This window comes from Ochotona curzoniae, unplaced genomic scaffold, assembly GCF_017591425.1.
Source record: "Ochotona curzoniae isolate NIBS_2020 unplaced genomic scaffold, NIBS_Ocur_1.0 contig_43, whole genome shotgun sequence".
NCBI lineage: Eukaryota > Metazoa > Chordata > Mammalia > Lagomorpha > Ochotonidae > Ochotona > Ochotona curzoniae.
The window spans coordinates 36,831,108-36,852,620 of record NW_024466218.1 but is presented as its reverse complement, the minus strand read 5'-3'; the positions used below and the strand labels follow the sequence as shown (position 1 = coordinate 36,852,620).

The 21,513-nt window shown below is 47.6% G+C and overlaps 1 protein-coding gene and 1 pseudogene across 1 annotated transcript in view; one reads left to right on the top strand and one right to left on the bottom strand.

Moving 5' to 3' along the window:
• Positions 1–18,417, top strand: part of FBXO15 (F-box protein 15) — a 40,924-nt gene extending 22,507 nt beyond the window's left edge. The window contains exons 9-10 of the mRNA XM_040984777.1: positions 14,213–14,337; positions 18,048–18,417. Coding sequence (XP_040840711.1) covers positions 14,213–14,337; positions 18,048–18,317 — 395 coding nt within the window. The 3' untranslated portion in view covers positions 18,318–18,417. The remainder of the gene's footprint in view (positions 1–14,212; positions 14,338–18,047) is intronic.
• A 235-nt stretch (positions 18,418–18,652) lies between these two features.
• LOC121159767 lies at positions 18,653–18,806 on the bottom strand (annotated as a pseudogene).
• Positions 18,807–21,513: the final 2,707 nt, after the last annotated feature.

Genomic DNA, 21,513 nt, shown 5'->3' with positions numbered 1-21,513 from the left:
GGAGCAGCAGAAAGGAGAAAGCTTTTTTGGTCATTTCCCTGCAGAGCCGAGTTGGGTCGTGTGGCAGGCCATTTCCAGCATTCCGTCTTGGCATCAGGATCATGAGGCTGTACCAGTTTAGTCCACAAATACATTGCAACTTCACTGAAGAACTCCCAAAGTGAATTTATTATTCAACTTGTGAAGCTGAGTCTGCAATCCTTTTATTAAGATACAATAAAATAAGAAATAAAAACAGTGTTACCACCATGCAGTCAGTCTGAACTTGGACGCCACCTGACGGTCCCTCTGTTAGAAGAGCTGCTGTGCGTGCTTTGTGGATCCTTTACCTCCTTCCTCTTCCTTCTCTTCCTTTCTCTCTCTCTGATAAACCGCTTTGTGTTGTGACATGGCACCGTGAAATGGAAGTAGACCAAGTGGATTACCGTGAAGCACATGCACTTGCTACCGGGCCCTGATGACATTTGGAAAGTGAATATTGGGGCCGCGCGGTGGCTCAACAGACTAATCCTCTACCTGCAAGTGCCAGCATCCTGTGTAGGCACTAGTTCGTGTCCTGGCTGTTCCCACTTCCAATCCAGCTCTCTGTTTATGGCCTGGTAAAGCAGTGGAGGACGGCCCAAAGCCTTGGGGCCCCAGTATCCACATGGGAGACCTGGAAGAGGCTCCTGGCTTTGGATTGGCTTAGTTTTGGCCATTGTGGCTATTTGGGGAGTGAACCAGCAGAAGATATTTTTCTCTGTTTCTACTTCTCCCTGTAGATCTGCCTTTCCAATGAAATTAAATCTTTTTAAAAAAAGAAAGTGAAAAAAGAATCTATAATTAGCGTATGTTGGACACACTCGGAGACGCCCAGGCCCGGGTTGCCAGGCGAGGAGGGCATGCTCTATGCCCTTTACTGCCTAGACTTATTTCGTCCATTATTATTGTTATTTTTTTGATGTTGATGCTTTTAATCTACATTCTGATAAGCAGTGTACTTGTAGAGAAAAGGAATTTCTGGCTGTTTTAGTTAACTGCACCATTAGTGAATTATCTACATTTCTGTGTATATCATCCTTTAAAGGTTAGGTGAAGTGTTTAGAGCGTCAGAGTAGAATGTATTATGTAGAGTGATTTGCCCGAGATTGGCCAAATGGTTCTAGAACTGAATTTATAAGGAATACCAGTAATCAAAGGATTTATGAAATGTTTGCTTTCAGACAGAACAATCCCAATGAAGAATGCAGAATAAGTTGTGGACAGTTTGATGGTGTTTATTTCTTAGAGCTCTGTACCCCTTCCCATTTGTTTTTAAAGATTTATTTTATTTTCATTGGAAAATCAGATATACAGAGAGGAGAAGAGACAGAGAGGAAGATCTTCCATCTACTGGTTCTCTCCCCAAGTGGCCACAACAGCCAGAGCTGCACTGATCTGAAGCCAGGAGCCTCTTCCAAGTCTCCCACACGGATGCAGGGTCCCAAGGCTTTGGACCATCCTTGACTGCTTTCCCAGGCCACAAGCAGGGAGCTGGATGGGAAGCGGAGCTGCAGGGATTAGAACTGGCGCACATAAGGGATCCCGGTGCGTTCACGGTGAAGACCTTAACCATTACGCTATCGCGCTGGGCTCGAGAAATCATTTTAAAATAATTAAGTATTTTGTTTTTATCATTTGACTAAAAAATACTTTTTATAGGGCAGTTTGAGTTTCCCAACAAAGAGTAGAGAGAGGTGGGCTTCCTGCTATCTTTTACCTGCAAGTGCACTAACCTGTTATTAGCACCCTCTGCTGGAGCAGGATGTTACAGTTGATGTGTAATTCACAGTGGGGTTCACTGAGAACTGTGTGTGTCCCCCCTTGTGGTATCCTAGCGGGGAACCTCACTCCCTCAGCCGTCCTCGTGGCCAGGCCGTGTCGTCTTGTTGTCTTCTCAATTCCTTGTTTTCCTGGATGCGATGCAATTGCGATGATGATTATACAGTCAATACGACACAGTGAAGGTTTCTCCATGTCTTCCTGTGGCTCAGGAGCTCCTTGCTCTTCGGAGTGATAGTCATCATCAAGATATATACCGCGGGATTTGTTTGTTTTTCATCCGTTTGCCTGCTGAAGGACATTTTCTTGTTTGTGTCCAGGTTTTGGCAGAAGTGTAACAAAGCTGCTGGAGATGCCGGTGTCTGGCTGTGTGGGGCTCCTTAGGTGATGAGTACGGAGGAGTGTGATTGCGGGATCCTGTGGTGGGAATGCGTTTATCTCGGTACGAGGTGGACAGGTGTCTCCAGCACCTCCATCCTGCAGGTGGCATTGCTCCATTTCCTCACCAGTGTTTGGTGTTGTCCCTACTCTGGATTCTGGCTGTTCCAGAGATGATCATGTCATCTGTGAAGGATGGTTTTATTTTTTTCCTTCCTTAATCAGGATACCTTTAATTTCCTCTTATTCTGTTATTGCCTAACTGGGGACTTCAGTGGGGGTTTACGATTCCTGGTGAAGCAGGAAGCCTTGTTTCTCACCACCAAGCACCAGGTCAGCTGGAGACTGTTTTGTAAATATTCTTGGTAAGTTGAGGAAGTTTGCCTGCCTTCCTAGTTGACTAAATTTTTTTTTGTTATAAGTGGTCGTTGGGCTTTGTCAGGTGTTTTATTCTGTCTGTAACTGTGACCAAGTGATGTTTCTTCCTTGGCCTGTTGATCCAGTGGTTTGTATGAATTGATTTTCAAGTGACCCGGTTTTGCATACTTAGGATAGAATCTACCTGACTCCCTTACAGCATTGTTGGTTTGATTTGTTCATATTTTGTTGAAGTTTTTTCGTTGATGTTCACAAGATAGTAGTTTATAATTTTCACTTCTTACAGTATCTTTAATTTCTAAATCACAGTGCTTATTTCATAGAATGAGTTAGGAAGGACACATCCTGCTGCTAGTTTTTAAAAGAGACCATAGAGAATTGATTTAATTTCTTCCTATAATGTTTGGAGGAATTTTCCAGTGAACTCATGTGGACCTAAATGCCTTCTATTTTGCAAGATTGATAACTACTGATTATATTTCTTTAATATGTGTAGACTAATTCAGATTGGCCATTTTGTGCCAGTTTTGGCAGATTGTGTCTTTCAAGGAATTGGTCATTTTCATCTAAGTTATTAAATCTGTGGGTTTTGCATTGTTTGTGGTACTCATTTATTGTCCTTTTAATATCCATGCGATCTATACCAATGGTACCCTCTCTTATATCTGATATTAGTAATTTGTTTCTTCTCTTTTTTTCTTAATTTGCCTGGCTAGATACTTGATAATTTTGTTGATCTTTTCAAAGAACCAGCATTTGGTTTAATTGATTTTCTAAATTGATTTCCTGTTTTCGGATTTACAGATAAATGCTCTGAATTTTGTTCTTTTTCCTTCTGCTTAGCTTGGTTGGATTTGCTCCTGCTCCGACATGGACGTGTGCGATGCTTCCTCCTCTCTCTCTCTGATGTACTGTCCCGCACGGCTCGTTTCTCAAAGGACAGCTTTCACTGCATACCCAAAGTTTGACAAGTTGTATTTTCATTGTCACTTAAATGAAAATATTTTAAAATGTTCTCTTGAGATTTCGTTTGTGACAAGTGATTTAGAAGTAGGTTGTCCACTCCGAGTGTTGTGAGATTTTCCCGATAACTTTGTTAGTGATTTCCAGTGTAATTCCATTGCGGTTTAAGGCAGACATCCTGTGGTTTCTGGTTTTAAATTTGTTCAGGTGTGTTTTGTGGTTTTGTGGTTCATAGTTTTGTCTCTTGGTGAATGTTCTGTGTGAGTTTAAGAAGAACGTGAGTTGTGCTGTTGTGAGTCCCAGATGTTGAGTTTCCGGGTGATTGATGTTGTGGAGTCAGCTGTGTCCTTACTGACTTTGTACCTCCTGGGTCTGTCCGTTTCTGATAGAGGCTGTTCAAGGCTCCAAATGTGACAGTGGACTCATTTATTTCTCCTTGCACTTCTATCAGTTTGGCCTCATATATTTTGTTGCTGTCTTATTAGGCGCATAAACATTAAAGATTGCTATATCTTCTTGGAGAATTGACCCATTTATCATTATCTAATGCCCTTCTCGATCCCTGATACCTTTCTTTTTTCTAACATCTGTTGTCTACAAAACGAATATAGCCACTCTCACTTTGGTAGTTGCTAGCATGGTATATTTCCTCCATCTGCCTGTTGTAATTGACATGTGTCTCTAGAATTGCATTGGGTTTCTTTCTGTGCTCGCAGCGACAGTCTTGGTCTCCTGCCTGGTGTAGTTAGAACAGTAGTGTTAAAGGCGATGGGTTAATTTCACCTTTTTGTTACTGTGCCTGTTGTTACCCTGGTTTCTCTGTTCCTAGCTATGCCTTCCACTTTTTTCCTATCTTTTGTGGTTTAAATCGAGTATTCTACAAGATTACAGCTTCTGTCCCCTCTTCGCCTTTCAAGCATATTCCTTCATATAAGCTATTTTTAGTTGTTAGCCTGGAATCTGTAATATACAGTTACTCCAAGTCCACTTTCAGGTAACACTGTACTTTACACATGGTACCGAATTCCTTGTAACTAAATAATCCTGCTTCCTACCTATCACTGTGCCATTGCTCTCATTCATTTCATTTTAGTGTTTGTAAGCATTTCCGATCATAAATATGCATGTACCTAGTTGATCCAATTTTGTTTTTATTTTGAGCAAACTCTTGTTGGTTAGAGCAGATATGAACCAGAATGTGAAAGCTGTTGTTTAGTCTTCGCTTGTTCATTCTTCATGTCTACGTGCAGACCTGCGTTTCCGACTTGTTATTTTCCTGGAATCTTTCTCTTTGTATTTCATGTAAGACCAATCTACTGGGGAAAAATCCCTCCGAGCTGTTGTCTGAGACTTACTTTAAGCTTCAGTTTCACAGAATTCTAGGTTGGTGGGCATTCTTTTTTTACTTTGAATACTCGCTACTTTACATATTTAACTCTTTACTTATTTAGTTTGGCAAGAAGTCATTAGAATTCTCAACTTTTTATAAGAAAGGTCTTAATTTAGCATGGATTCTTGCAGCACTTCCGTCTTTTACTCTGTTGCTTTTCCTAACTTTTTAGTTTGTGGGAAGTGCTTTGCCTTAATGTCGTCCCTGCATTTGTGCGTTTATACTATTAGGGGAATTTGATTTTTGGGCAAAATTTAAAATATCTTAGTTGATTTTGATTACATCCCTGTTAAATATGTACATTAATTTGGAAGGAATTGATGTACTGTGTTTTAGATTTTTGTCTGTCTCAGAGTTTTTTTTATTACTAATGCTTCTGTGTTATCATTGTCAGGGTATTTTGTGTTCCAATTTAATGTTTGCCAGGTCTGCTGTATAGCCTTGTTTTTTTTTTTTTTTCCAGCGTACCTTTCATTAGAATACTGATCAGATAGTCTGTGCTTCCTGGGTGGGACACAGCAGCCAATGCTCAGGGCACAGGAGCAATGGGCCTTAGGGCAACCTCGCAGGGCTGGGGGCAGGTGGCTCAGACTGCGGAAACCTGAGCTGTCTCAGGAATCACGGCTCTTGGGCGTTGTTAGCGTGCGCACTTTGCGTGTCATTTTTGTGCTGTGATTTTAAGAATGGATAATTTCCTGCTTCCTATTTTGCTGATATTGCTTGTTCTTGCCTAGATTGCAATGTACTGTATAAGCATTCGTCATGAGTAAGGCATTAGAAACAGCTGCTGTGCTTTTGGGGATGGTAGTTACCTGGAAACATTGGAACAGATACTTTGTTGTCGCGTCTTCATTGCTACTTGCCATTCCAGAATGGAGTGTCTCCACTGGGATCCTGGACTTGAGACTGCCATCCCTCACTGAGCCTGGCTTCTGCAGACAGGCTGGAGCGTTGCCTGGCTGGGCTGTCTGAGGACCAAAGGGGTGTACTGCACAGGAGAACAGGTACTGGGAGCCTCAAACAGGCATCCAGATATGCGGAATTCTCTGAAAGGACAAGCCTAGGAAAAACACATGTATTCACATGAACTGGGCAGATAAGCTGATCTGAAGGCAAAAAAGATACTAATGAGTCTTGTGCCAGTTTGAACCTTTAATAGCAATAGAAAAGCTGCTGCTAGCGCTATTGAGTTAGCCAGCCGTGACATTGTAGAGTCCAGCCACATAGTTTATTCTCTTTACACTCAAATTAATTGTTAATTTCATCCAGTATCATGGGTGAAACCACCAGAATGCATAGCCTGTTAGATCCCACCTAATGTGAAACATGTAGAAGGACAGTGGCTCAAAAGATTTAGAGCGTGTGTCATGCCTAACGCACACAGAAAGCCTGGAAGGGATCTGAAGAGTGGCCTGCAAAGTCAGGGGCGTGTCTCGTTTCCCACAGATAGTAATACCACACTGTGCTTTACGTTTGCACCCACTATAACCAAAGAAATCGGAAGAGCATTTTTTGATTTTTCCTGTGTCTAGAGACCATATCACTTTTGTTACTCCAAGAGCTATGCCTGGACAGAATTAGCTACTTAAACATAGCCTAAATGGAGGGTCTGAAAAAACCAGACATATCTAAAACTAATTAGTGAAGCTAACTAGAGGAGCCATGGTTATTCTCTGGGAGATTTATGTAGGTCCCTAATAGGGAATGGGCTGTTACTAAAGATTTTTTCGCTTAAAGAGTCAGTGCTGGCCCGGCGCGGTGGTGCAGTGGTTAAGGTCCTCACTTTGCATGCCCGGGATCCCATATGGGCGCTGCTTCTAATCCTGGCAGCCCCACTTCCCATCCAGCTCCCTGCCTGTGGCCCGGGGAAAGCAGTGGAGGACAGCCCACAGCTTTGGGACCCTGCACCCGTTTTGGGAGGCCCGGAAGAGGCTCCTAGCTTCGGACTGGCATGGCATCACCCATTGCGCTCACTTGGGGAGTGAATCATTGGATGGAAGATCTTCCTCTCTGTCTCTCCTCTCTGTATATCCGCCTTTCCAATAAAAATAAAATAAATCTTTTAAAAAAAAGTTAGTGCTGATGCTGTTTCATCAATGCAATGATTATATCACTTTGTTATCAGTTTTTCCTTTGTAATGTCACATATCTGTGGCCTAATTAATACTGGCTGATTACTACGTGGCAGTCATTTCTACGATCACGGAGGTGCTTCAGTACTCAGCGTGTATACCTAGGAGCGGGTCAGCACCTCTGTGCACTCAGTGTGTCTGACTGGGTCGGGCTTCGGGGCAGCCTGCTGGTGGGGCTTGCAGTCTCAGCACTGTCTCACTGAATTTCTCCCCACTGGCCTTACCATTTTAGTTGTGGCTATTTCTGCCTCCAGCAGCTCTGATCCATTGGACCCTTTTTCTTTGTCTTTCTGATTGCTCCAGGAAGGCCAGTCACTCAATCTCTTATTCTGTGCTTCCCACCCTCTCTGTGTTCTGTGTACTAATGAGGCAGAGTGGCCTCTGAGCCTGTCCATGAAATGAGAGATGTGCGCAGTGCCATTAACTTGCCGTGGAGGGCAGGCCCTTTCCTTTCTCAGACTGCAAGGTTTTTGAGGAGACAGATATAATGGGCAGAACCTCTCCTGTGTGATGAACATACATGCTGTAGCGCTTTGGAAAGTCAGAGAGGAGCGTGGGTTGAAGAGGGCTTTCAGCCACGGGATGCATGCAGACATGCTGAGGGAGTGGATTCTCGGAGAAGTTCTGAGGGCAGAGGTGCAGGCTGTACCCAGCTTGGACAGGGAGTGAGCAGAGGGCCCCTGGAGGACTGAAGCACCTGCTAACAGAGTGTGTTTATTGAGTGCTTGTTTTCTATAACCTGTTTTGATATGATTTCCAACCTCGGAAAATATACAAGACTAGTACAAGGGCTTCTACAGAATATTGTTTTCCACCCTGGATCAATTCCATTTCATATAAATGGAGTCACATGGTCAGGGTCTTTCTCTAGGATCTCTCACACCCATCTTGGGTCCAGTGTCTTCGGCTGTGCTGGTGTCAGTATTCCTGGTTCATTCCTAGTCATTGACAAAGCGGTATTCTATCGAATGATATGCCACGTTCATTCATTCATTTCCCCTGTTTTAAAAATTGGTTTTATTTTCTGGATGCACAAGCAAATATTTCATTTTATATTTAAAATTATTATATTTTATTTTGATGAATTTTGCATAGTTGATTAGGGCACAAAGAAAGGGTCAAGGGCTACGGGAAAGTGGGTAAGACCATTGCTTCTACATTCTTTCTCTCTCTTTTTTTCCTGTATCTGGGGAAAGTGGGAGATAAAGGGAGAAGCCCTACCCAGCCTCCCAACCATGCCAGGGTCTCCGATGTGGGGCATGCTCCAAGGGCACTGCTCAAATGGTTTTGATAATTCAACAGTTGTGAATTGTTGCCAGTCTGCTATTCTAAGCACAATGAAATCTCTCCAGAATCCATTGGCCCACATAGTTCACATTAGAGTCTCCGTTTGCCCAGATTGTCAATGCCAACACATGACTGGACTAGTTGATCAATGTCCTCTGACCTCTATAAGCTACTGATGGACTGCCATATCCTCCATATACACCTGGATATGCTGTCCACTGCTCTGACAGAACCACTGAGGAGGCTCAGCTTTGACACATGCACTCCATGGTCAGACCATGGAACCTGCACTTCTCTTCATGGTTGAGGTTTGGGTCCAGCAGTTCACTTGGGGGGATCCCCAAAGAAACTTCATCTGAGTTGATCCCAGACATGATTTTTGTGTGTGCTTGCCAGTACAGGGTCCGGCACAGTCTGTCGCCCCAGTCAGCTTATGCATACGCTGGCGGTTTCAGTTCATGGGTCAGTTCTGTCTTCAGCCCTGTCTTTTACATGAACCAATGGATGCTGCAGCCCAGCCCGATCCTGCTCACTTCATACTCAGCCCTCACGTAAACCGGTGTGAGCTGCAGCCTGGTCAGGGCATCCCACCCCCTGCCCTGGTTCCCGTGCTTGTCATTATGTACAGCAGACTGGTCTGATCTGTCCCACATCCCATTCAGTTTTCATGCATGTCAGTGGGCATTGAAGCCTAGTTCAATCCAACCAGCACCAACATCCAGCCCACACAAGTGCTGGCGGGTAGTACTCTCTGTCTAGCTATGCTTGCCCCAGTCCTGGTTCTCATGTTCACCAGTTGGAGTGGCAACTCAAGAGGGAGGTGCCCACTATTCCCCTACTAAGCCACTCCCACTCCCGGACTATGCACTCTCCAGGTGGTTCTGCAGTTTAACTTGACAGAATTAGCCCTCAGTGCCAGCCTCTGCCAGCTGATGCTGCGGCAGAGCCCAACTAACCCTCACCCACTCTGACTTACACCTGCATCAGTAGGAACAATCAGCCCTGCCTGGTTTTTCCCTGATCTAGCTTACAGGATGCCCACAGGTGTTCTAGCCCTGCCTGGTCCGGTCTGCCCCCACCCCAGCTCATGCTCTCCAGTGGGAGTGGCTGTCCAGCAGGAAAGTCCTCCACATTCCCCCTACCGGCTTTGCCCCATCCTGGTTTTGCCCCTTCCTTCCCTGGTTCTCACATGTGCTGGTTGGGCATTGTGGCCCAGTTTGGTATGGCCCACCTCACATTGGCATTTGCCAGTGGGTGTTGTAGCCTGACCCAGCCCGGCCCACCCCACTGGTGAGGGTTATGGCTTAGCCCAGCCCAGCAGGCATCGGATCCCAGCCTTAATGTACACCTGTATGTGTTGTCATCATACCTGGCCCGACCTACACTCTGTTCTGGTGCTTGAGTTTACCAGCAGGTGATGTGAACTGGTTCAGCCTGGTGTGCCCCCGACCTATGCCAGGGTTGAACTCCCATCCCCTAGCTTCCTGCTGCCACAAGGTGGTGGTTGCAGGGCAGGCTAGGGCCCTTAACCCTGTCCCAGGATTCCCTCATGGTTTACTCACCATGCGGGGAGAAATCTCTCGCTCTGACCTCCACATGGCTCTCACCGTGTGGCGACAGTGCCCGTGGGCCCAGTCCCGGCATTGGGTCTGACCTGGCTCCGGTACTCTGCATGGGCAGGCCTCCACTGCCGTGGGGGGCCCAACTTTGTATTGTTAAGATTACCTTATCTATTAGGAGTTTTTTGTTTCACACAGAGTCTTGAAGCCAACTTCTTCCCTCTTTTTAAGGTTGTTTAGACTATTTTAGGTACATTGTACTTCCATGTGAAGTTTGAAGTATTTTGTTTTTTTTCCTAAGCATTATTTGTAGACTGTTAAGTGACTGCTGAGATTTGGTTGTAATTGCATTGAATCTGTTGGTATCTTGAGTAAGTGCACTTCCTCTCACTGCTTACTCTTCTACACTTTAACTGTGACCTTCTTTGTGCTTGGTGTTGAACTTGGTGCTGGTCTTTGGGTCAAGTACTACTGAGAAAATGCGTATTAAGTGCATAGTTCCCCCTGCCGGCTTAAGTGAGCTCCTTATGTTAACATTTGTTACTAATGCCGTTGCTCCTCACAAAGGCTTATAAAGCACTTCCTGTAGTCTCCCTGACCATGGTTAGCTACTGAATTACTAAGCGGGACTGGCGTGCGGTCTTCCGGCTCTGTAGACCACCCACCTGTGCAGTGTCCTTGGGAGCCGGGGTGTCACACCTTGACTTGTCTCTGGCCGCGTTGTAGGGATGGCGGTACGTGCTGAGACATTGAGACTGGAGCAGCAGGATGCCTCTGAGTGGTGTAAGCGGCACAGGTGCTGAGCTTACAGTCTCTCCAGGGGCGTCTGGCTGTGCATGTACCTGGGCATGTGCGGTGGCTTCTCCTGACAGCATGTTATACTGGGTAGGAGCCCACATCACAGTCCTGCCTCCTGACCCCAAGAGAGGGGCTGGGCTTTGCTCAGGAGACCGTTCCCTACTCCTTGTGGCCTCCTCACACTGTGCACGTCTGGCTGTGGCTCTGCAGGGCTGTGTATGACTCAGGGCAGAGTCCCGTGTGTGACTTGGTTAGGAGGACGGTCAGGAGTGGGCGTAGTGAGCACTGCGCTCCGAGACCAGGAAAGTGCCCACAGTCTGGGGGGTGCGCAGGGCTCTGTTTCTTCATTTTTTGTTTAATTTAGAGGTAGATTTTTTCCTCTGGTATGAGTAAGACGAAAATGAAGCTCCTGGGGAATTTGAATGTACATTCTCCATTGTTTTCTGATCTGTAAGGTACTGGATGAGTTCATGACTCCTGTAACGTCGGCCATGTTCCAGCAAGTGGCTCTGTCATGTCTCTGCCACCTCCCAGTGACCTTGGGCGACTGCCCACTCCCTGCACTTCAGTTTCCTCAGCTGTGGGTTCAGAAACCGCGTTACCCAGTTCACAGTGTTCCTCTGAGGGGCTTCGGCAACTGCCTGCAAAGTCGGCATCCCATGTGAGCTGCACTGCCCACCAGCTCCTGCTAGTGCTGCTGGCAGAGCTGCGGAGGGCGGCCTGCGTGCCTGGACCCGGCAGCTCACGCGGGAAGCCTGCCAGGAGTGCCAGGCCCCTGGCTTCAGCCTGCACGTGCTGGGTTCTTGTGGCCATTTGGGAAATAAACCATGAATAGAAGATCTGTCTTTTTTCCAGCAACTCTGCCTTTTAAATGAACAAATATTTTCAGAATCAAGGTCTATTTAAAGTATTGTGTTAAGGTGATAAGAATCACAGCTGCTGGCCCGGCGCAGTGGCACAGTGGTTAAGGTCCTCGCCTTGCACGCCCGGGATCCCATATGGGCGCTGCTTCTAATCCTGGCAGCCCTGCTTCCCTTCCAGCTCCCTGCCTGTGGCCCGGGAAAGCAGTGGAGGACGGCCCAAAGCTTTGGGACCCTGCACCCGCGTGGGAGACCCGGAAGAGGCTCCTGGCTTCGGATCGGCATAGCATCAGCCGTTGCGCTCACTTGGGGAGTGAATCATCGGATGGAAGATCTTCCTCTCTGTACATCCGCCTTTCCAGTAAAAAAAATAATAAAAATAAATCTTTAAAAAAAAAAGAATCACAGCTGCTGTGTTGTATATTTACTGCTTGCCTGCATACGTTCCGTGTGAAGATGGCGTGGAAGTCAGAGGAGGCGAACTTTGTGTGTCACAGATGGAGCGGTTCTGAGGCTTTGTGGAACTGTTGACCTCTGACTTACCGTGAGTGTGCAGTTTGAAGTGGGGGACTAGCTGGCGATGCACACGGCTGACTCGGCTCCTGAGGAGATGTTCAGCAGCTCATTGAGTTGGCGTGGATGTTGCCAGTTGCTGTATTTGCAGTTTATTTGCGGCAGTGGACAATGAACTCGGAGTTGTCTGTGTGGCGCGGTTGGCTGCCAGCACGCTGTCTGCCTAGGCTGGGCCAGCCGGGGTCCTCTGCCATGGCTGTGCAGTCGTGGGGAGCAGAGCAGAGCCGCATCTGGTCTATTTGGAATGTTGTTAGGGAGCCTGCACAGACTTCCTCCCCGTCACGTGAGCCCTGCTGAGGTGGCCGAGGGGTCTGTGCCTGGGAAGGGTCAGTGTCGTTTGGCACTGGTCCCTGCGCCCAGGGCGCTAATTACCCTGCGCAGAGAGGAGAGTGTGGGCCGCGTCTGCCCTTGGAACTGGCCAAGGACTGAGGCTGAGCATGCCCTCCTGCCGGGCTCGGAATGCCTGCTTGGAGGGTGTCTGTCCCTTAAAGCAAATGGCTTTATCACAGAGCACATTGCTTTGTCACTAGGAGAGCCCCTGTGAAGCCGTGACTTTAACCTTTGGCTACGCTTAGTTTGGAGAATACCACAGGAAGTATCTGCCACAGGACTCTGTCTCCCAAGGCAGTTTAGCTTTGGTTTGATTTTGTCGTAGGAAATGTGGTAAGTGGGGTTAGAGGAGAGGAGTTTCCCTGCATTTTTCTCTGTCTTCCTGGCACTATGATTTGCATTTTGCCTTTATTCAGATGTCTGTAATGAAATCTGAATATAGTAACGTGTGTGTGCGCGCGCGCTTCAGTGTTGGTAAAGCTCTTGACCTTACCAAAAGTCTGGTTTTTGGCAGCTGTCCCAAATCAAAATGATAAGGACAAGGTTTGAGGATAAAAGACAAAGTTTAATGCAGTGGCAGGTGGGGGGTCTGGAATGTCTAGAACTGCGTCCTGTCCGGAGCATGGGGTGGCCTGGGGCTGTGAAGGAATGCAGAGCAGCAGTTGAGGTCTGCTGAGGGCATGGCCCGTGCGTGTTGGGAGGAGAAATGTCCCAGAACCAGTTGCAGATCTGATAATGGCTTTTTATCACTCTGGAACTTCAGCACAGTTTGTTGAGAAATTTGCCTGACTTTTTTATGAGGACATAGCAGGATCTTCTCCCTGACGTATCAGCTGCAAACCTTATTTGCCTGTGATCTGCCAGAGCGAGCTCTGTGTTAAGAGCTTTATTACCCAAGCCGAGGCCCACTTTGCCTGCAGTCTCTACTGTGCCTCTGGTAGTTCATGCCCCTTGACGTTCTGTACAATAAATTCCGTCCTCTCTTTATGCTGATCGGGAGGGCTAGATTCCTTTGGAACGTCGGCTGACTTTCCCAAGGCCCATTTCTAGAATTCATAGGCAAGTGTTACTTATCTGTTTAAACAGATACCTAACTTACAAGCTTGATATTCAGGTTTATTTATCAGGATATAAAAGGAAAAGAAAGATGGATTTCAGAGGTAATGGTGGCAGGGGTGGTGGGGGCCTGTTCGGAGAGGCCGTGGTGTGGCGGCCTTGGCTGGCAGGCGTCCAGGGAGTGTGCTGCAAGTGGTCAGCTGTGAGCTAGGGAAAGGAAAAAGTGGTTTTAAGTTTTGACAGATGGCTCAAGATGCTTTTTGTGTCTGGGCCTTTTCCCTGCCTCCTCCTCCTGTGCACCTGCTCTTCAGTACCTCGTTTCTCAAATTGCATTTCCTATTGTTAATATTTCTGCACCTGCCTCCTTAGGATCCTTAGTTCTGGTATTCCATTTCCATCGCTGACTTGGGAAGCCAAGTCAGAGGAACTTTTGTTTTCTCGTCGTTTTCCCATTAGTGGCAGAGTAGGTATCAAGGTTCACTTCCCCATCTTTCCCAGCTCCGACGTCACCTGGCTGGAACACTCCCATGGTTTTTCTGTCATAGAGATGCCACTCCAGCCTTAAGCAGGGGACCAGGTTGAGCTGTGCCAGTGGTAGTCTGGCCCCAGCAGGATGAGGCCTTTCTTGGGGAACAGTACCTGAGGATTGTTGATGTGTTGGTCAGCATATATGTCATCATTAACAAGTCTTAATCTTAATATTTTCAGAACAAATTGAAAATGGACACATCAAACTCGTTGTTATAAATGTTAAAAATAACCGAGAACATCTACCTCTTGTTGGAAAAATTGGTCTTACTTGGAAAACAAATATTTTTGATGGCTTTGTAAAGGTAAAGAAATTTTAAATTTTATTTCAGATAACCTGTTTTTTATATAATGGAATGTGTTATGTGTGAGTGTGTGTGTGTGTGTGTGTGTGTGTGTGTGTGTGTGTGTGCGCGCCTGCTAGAGCGTCTTGGATTGATTATTGTAGTGTCTGAGGATTTTGGCACTTCCTGTTGATTCAGTCATCAGTGTTTATTGAGTAGCTTTTGTTTTTCACTGAGGGTGGTGGAATGGGAAAGGTGGGTGGTCTCTGAGAAAGTGCCCGGGCAAGTGTTCGTCAGTGTTCTCTTTCCAGAAGGCTCCTTGCTTTGTGGAGAGAGTGGGGCTGAAAGTTGGACTAGGCAAGTAGCATGTCCTGAAAACATCATCAAGCATGCAGCAGTTCCAGTTGTGCTGAGTCATTGGTTACTCGCACGGATGGGAGAGTTGTTGGATGGGTTAGGACTGGGCAGGACGAGGAGGAGCGATGCTGCTTTGTCCCGGTCCTGTTTGCTTCTGGGGCTCTGTGTGCACAGGCACCTGTATGTCATTGTTCTGTACCTTAGTCTGTGGGGTGAGTAGGGCTTTCAGTCCTGGAGCCAGGGTTGATCTATGGCTCTGGAAGAGCTCCTGTCCCATGCCTTTGTCTTACCCTTTGTGTGGGCACCCTGTTAGAACAGCAAGTTGGTGATGACCGAGTGCTGACTTGATTAGCGCCGTCACTGATGGTGGCCAAGACAGAGAACATTGGCTCTTGATCCCTGTGACACAGAGGCGTATTTACCAGTGCCATTATTTACAAGTAACTGTCTAAACTTTGGGAAAAATTAAGTTTATCACACACAAGAGAATGTTGTTTCATATCTTGGGGGGCACAGGCCTAACCTCTTTATTTTTCTTTGCTACATTTAGAGACCTGTGATAAAAATATTTACTAAAAATTAAGAATTAGACCTTGAGTGGGACATTTTCGCATGTGCTCTGCTCTCCCAGATGTTGTGTTTGGAGTCTGAGCAGGTTGTGATGAGACTGCGCAGGGACTGCAGCGCTGGCAGAACTGACCACTGCCCAAGACCGCACTGTGGCGTGGGCTCTTGACCTAGGTCCTGTGTCGTTCATTTCTCCTCCTCTGGCCTTGACGAGCTCTCCTAACACAGTCTCATCGATCAGTCCTTGTGTACTCATCAGTAAATATACATTGGTTACTCAGTGTGTACCGAGTTTGACATGTGAGATGCTTTCAACAAAACCACCCTCCCCCGCCACGTGGTGCATGGTCCTGCGTGTGTGCTGTGTTGAAATGGGAGCAACAATGTCTTGACCACTCCTTGTCCTGTGGGTGCCTGGAAGGGAAGCCTGTGTGCAGCTGGCTCCAGGAACTGGACGGGTAAAGCCTACCCAAGTCTGTTGTTGAGAGATGTGGGAATTGCCACTGGGTTTCAACTGTGGAGGACATAATCAGACGCATACAGTGTAAGAATGTAGAAAGTGGATGACACATTTCATGGCAGGTGTTGTGATTCCTTAAAGAAAGAAAGGTCACTTTGTGCCTTAGTCCTTTTGGGCTGCTGCAGCAGACACCATAAGCCGGGCCACTTTGAAGTGTTGATATGGAGGCTGGGAAGCCCAGGCAGCAGGCCTCAGCAGACAGGATGTCTGGGGAGCGCCTCCAGAGGCCCAGTTTCATGCTGTATTTACACTGGGTGTCAGGCTTGTACCCCGAACTTGGGTCTGTGTAAACCTTCAGACTGTGGAGCCCCTAAGGAGATAGGGAGGTTGATCTGCTGGACAGCATAGGGTTTTCTGATGGCTGGGTCTAGGGTGCTGCCCAGGATGTGGGCTTGCCCAGCTGGCCCGTCAGTGCCAGCTCCATCAGTCCCTGAGATGAGTGTCGGAAGAATGATGAGTTTGCTGAGCTGTAGGGACCCTTGAAGTGCTTGGATGTTTAGATCTTGAGCTTAGGTAAAGGGTGCATTTAGAGATGCACTGATGAACATCCTAGGCACATTGCTTGTCTCTTGAGCTGTGTGGATGCATTCTGTACTGGAGAGCCTTGAGGAGCCTGGCACCGGGGCTGGTAGAAAGCTGCAGGGAACTGGATCTGCAGGCATTCGGGAAGAGTGTTTTCAAGAAAGGGATGCTGAGTGATTCAGGATGCTGCCGAGGTGGAGACGAACAAACGTCCCCTCTGGATGTAGTGGCCCTGTGAAGAGATGGCTGCCCCTTGAAGGACAAGGAGGATGAGAGGGAGGCGGGGGAATGCACATGAGCCACAGTGCCAGTTGCTGGGCTCATCAGAGAACAAACAGCCTGTCCAAGTACGTGGGGAGATGGAGGAGTAGGCTGAGAGAAGTGAGGAAAGCGCCTTCACATTTCTCTGTGACGAGTCACATCACTGCTCAGGGCACCCCGTGTGCAGGGTGCGGAAGGTCAAGGGAGGGGCTGGAGCTGTGGGAGAGGGAAGGGGGTGTCCCATAGTAGGACTGACTGTGCCATTGAGGTGGTGTGGACTCTTGGCAGAACTGGCAGCTGTATAAGATTCTGCAGTACTACATGAGAACCAAGTCCAGACGCACACAGGAAATAACTGCCTGTCTCAGAGCGGGGGCTGAAGGAGGAGCGACGGGTGTGTGTGCACAGGCAGGGATGTCAGTTCAGTCAGGGACAGTGGAATATAAAGTGGATGAAAGAGGCCTGAGCCAGGAGGGTTGCTGGCAGGGCTGGTGGGCATAGGTGCATGATCAGCACTGGCCAGTACTGTCCATGTTTCTCACTGCAACATCTGTGCATAGCAAGAGACAGACCTGTGTGCAGTTGGAAGAAAAGTTCCCGGAACTGTGTTTCTACATACAATGTGCAGGGCACACTGATCGTGTTTTCATTTGGTTCCATTGTGTTTGGGCATATGGTCATGTCCTGATGATCTCAGGATGCACTCTAGAGTTGTGGCTTGCAGTGTGGCCTTGCCCCCCTGACCTCGGGATACACTCCAGATGTGGCTTGCAGTGTGACCATGCTGTGCTTTTAGCTGCACTGTGGTTGCAGTGGGAGTGGATGAAGGAATAAGCTAGACGACTAGATGTGTTCAGAAACCAGATGCTTCTAGTATTACTTTTGCAAACAGAACACTTACGGGATGTGATAAGTCCAGAGGTCTAACTGGGAGCAAGTAACTAAGCAACTCTGAGGAGTGGATCTGGGGGCTGCATGGCTTAGGGACTGAGTGTCCAAGGACAATGATGGCTCCCCTGGGTACCCGAAGGAATCAGCTCACAACATTGGGGGGTTATGGGAGTGAGGGAGTGAATGGAAAGCCACAGAGGCAGGATGTTGGGGTACAGGGAAGCAAGGATGGAGTGGGGGTAACAGAACTGGGAATGCTGAGTACACAGAAGAATGGAAGGTGACTGTAATCCAGGCTTGGAGACAGCAGTGCTGTGTTTGTATCGTTACTGTAGCGTCAGCTGCCTAAGGACTGACGTTCCCACGAGGGCAGGAGTGTCCCCGACACATTTCTCTGAGGCTCCAGCACCAAACACGGTGCCATATTCACAGTGCTACAGGCGCGCACTGGTTTGAATGAGTGTGACTGTTCCCCCGGGACAGGAAATGCTGGGTGTAACTGCACACAGTGCGCTGCTGCAGACAGCACCACCAGCGAGGTGCACAGTCAGAATTGCCTACGGCGAGCTGGTGTGCTTGACATCACTCTCATGAGCCTTTGCCTCTTTTATAGAGCTGTTCCATCATGGACGTGACCCTATTGGATGAATACAGGAAGCCCTTCTGGTGCGTGAGCTCCCCGGTTTGCATGCGACCTGCCGCCAGCCTTCCCGATGGCTCTAACTTGTTGGGCCAGACGTACTGCGTGGACCACACGGACACGGAGGGAGACGTCCACGCAGAGCTGGTGTGGATGGAGGAGCCTGAGGAGTACTTCCTCGTCAGCCTGGTCCTTCAGCTCACTGTGGCCAAAGTAAACCACTGGTTTGGGACAAGGTACTAGCTGTGAACAGTTGCTGGCAAGAACTGTTGCTGTTTAGCTGTTCTTGTTGCTTATAGTGGCTTTATTCTTGGGATTACCAGTTGAATAAAGCATATGCTTAGTAATTTGGTGCCTTCTTGTTTTACATTAGAAATTAGGAGTTACAGATAATTTTTAAGCTAATGTTTAGAAGATTAAGTTAAAGATTTAAAACGAAAAGGGCTCATTCCAGTGAAAATTTGTGTAAGACAGAAATGAAAAAACGAGTGACTTCTGCTGTTAGTTAGAAAGCAGGAAAGCCTGCTTGAGCGTATAGTCAGCCTAACACTTTGCACATGTGCTCTGTGGGCTAGCCTTTAGATTTCCCTTAATTGGTAAGAAACCCAAATGGGAGAATGTCCGTGGTCTCCTTAGGGCCATCAAGTGATGTTTTCCTTTAGCAGCTGTGTTACTGTTTACTGATAAGAACAGATACTACACTTGATCTTAGCCAAAAGGCCGAGAAGCGATGTGTGTTACTGTTTAATAAAACAAAGTGAAACAGAGTAGCCAGGCTCACGGGGAATTCTTTGAGGTCAGCAGCAGTGACTGTCCTGAGAAGAGCAGGTGCCAGCAGGTGCAAGTCAGATCCCGACTTTAGCAGGTGGACGGCTACTCAGGTTACTTCCTCAGTGGGAATATTTGTGAACACTGACACATGTCTGGCATTCGTATCGGGATGACATGTATGTAAGCATTTGTTGATTTGGCACTTTGGTTCTAAGTTTTAGGTTGTATTGATTATGCTGTGATGAGATGGGTGTTCTTTTCCTTCCACCTGAGAATTATTCTCAGAGGTGACTGTGGATGTCGTGCTTCTCCCCAGGCATGTGGCCAGGCCTCCCTTCTCCTGCTTCTTTCTCCTCCTGTGGAGCTCTTGAGGTGTGTGTGAGAGTGACCCTGTGACTGTAGAAGAAAGATCTCACAGGCAACAACAAAAACAATTAGAGCAGGTGTTAGCAGTAAGCAGGCATCCTCCTCCTGCCCTCCCAACCTCTGCCCAGGCCAGAGCCCCTGGGGAGAGACATCTGGGCGGTGTTATTTCACAACATCTCTCAAGAGGGGATGCACGCTCCGGCCATGCGTGGTTGAAGGCATTATGAAGCCGGGCATTACTCATGAGACAGTGTGTTGAGATGAGCTGGTCCTCTGCAACACTGGAGACAAGGGATGAGTGAGATTTGGATGGAGGAAGGGGAGAGGACACTTCAGTGATGACACTCGTCCACCCTGGGGCCTGCTGGTCAGACCAGTGGGGGCTGTGAGCTCTGCTCACTTCATTGCCTCCAGCACCTACCAGGATGCCGGGGCCCACTGTCGGCACTGGGGTGAATGTGAGTCAGAATTGTTCACAGGTTGTGGCCATCCTAATTGCGCCTTGAAATCAAGTAATCAAACCCATGGGATGAAAACATTCAGCAATCACACTCCTTTGTCAGGACAAAAGCAGAGGGATGATTATGCTGGAGCATCTCAAGTCCAACGAGAATCCTGAAGTGTCTGTGCACTTCTCCAGCTCGTTGAGAGTAACAGGTGCAAACTCTTAATTATGCAGTTGGCAGAGCAGTCAAGTTTGAGCTACACACACAGAAAGCATGTCTGCCACCAGGGTGGGATAGAAGGGCATATTTTCATTGCAAGTACACTCCAGATGCAGCTCGCTGTCGATTTAAGATCAAGTCAAAGATTTGAGCAGCTTCTGTTTGCAAAGGAGCTTCCCAGCACTCTGTGTTTTTCATGAACATCGACGGTAAGTCTGATGACTGTAGCTGCTTCACAAACGTGGAAGGCATACAGAAAAGTCTGTATTAAAGGGTTTTCCCAGTGCTTGTAGTGCAAATAGTGTCTTGGATAACAATTGTGCCTTTAGCAAAGTGTTGGTCTTAAGGCACAGGGCCACATTTTGGATGTGGAATAGTGCTTACCTTCAGTCCAACACGGTCTTTGTGGTCTCCTGTGGTTCAGAATGTGTCTCCTCGATTTCCTCTGAGCCACATCAAGGGACATCAGGTCAGTGTTGGGCAAGCAGCAAGCTGCAGAAACGCTGGTTCGCTCACTGTGCACAGCTCCAGAGGACTAAACATGGGCAGTCAGGAAAGGGAGAGCTGAGAGTGGCTGGATGGGGACAGCCTTGGGGACAGCTGCAGAGGCCCATTCGGTGGTCAGCACCCGTGAGAACGGCACGTGCTCAGGCAGGGACCCAGCCCTTGAGCTGCACGCAGCAGTGTGGGCGTGGCTTGTGTTCCTGCGTGTGGGGAGTGGAGATGTGCAAGCCTGGAAAGTGCACAGACGTGTAAGATTTTAGAGCCTTGCTCCGTGGGGGGCAGCAGGCCGCAGCTCTTCTGCTCCAGCTGGCTAGCTGGCCTTCGGCAGTCCTCTCATGTCATCCTCTGGCTTTCCTGGTCATTATGAAAGTGAACTCTGGCCATAAAGGCAAATTTGAGTTTATTGGTTGATATATAGCCAGATGCCTGGGTCACAGAGAAATGATATGAAATATTCATCTTCATAAAAAGGCTCATGCGCTGAAGGAGAGGCAGTTGTAATTTATCACTGGATTAATTTTGACTGGGGTAGAACATGAAAAAATTGCCATGAATTTATAATAGCACTTCTTTGTAAAGATTTTTATTTGTTTGGAAGAGTTACAGAAAGAGAGAGAGAGAGAATCTTCCATCTTCTAATTCACTTCGCAGCTGACCAAGCAGCACAACAGCCGGGATTGGGCCAGGCCGAAGCCAGGAGCTAGCAGCCTCTTCGAGCTCTCCCACATGCACACAGGGGCCCAAGCCCTTGAGCCATCGGCTGCTCTTCTCAGGCCATTAGTAGGAAGCTGGATCAGAAATGGAGCAACTGGGACATGAATCATTGTCCAGATGGGATGCCAGCATTGCAGGTGGCTGCTTTACCCACTATACCACAAGGCTGACCCCAGCGGTTTTTTTTTTAAAGGTGTATTTATTTTTACTGAAAAGGCAGATATACAGATAGGAGGAGAGACAGAGGAAAATCTTCTATCCAATGATACACTCCCTAAGTGGTTGCAACGGCCACAGCTGAGCCATTAAAAGTCAGGAGCCAGGAGCCTCTTCTGGGTCTCCCTCATGGGTGCAAGGTCCAAAGGCTTTGGGCTGTCCTTGATTCCAGGCCACAAGCAGGGAGCTGGGTGGGAAGTGGG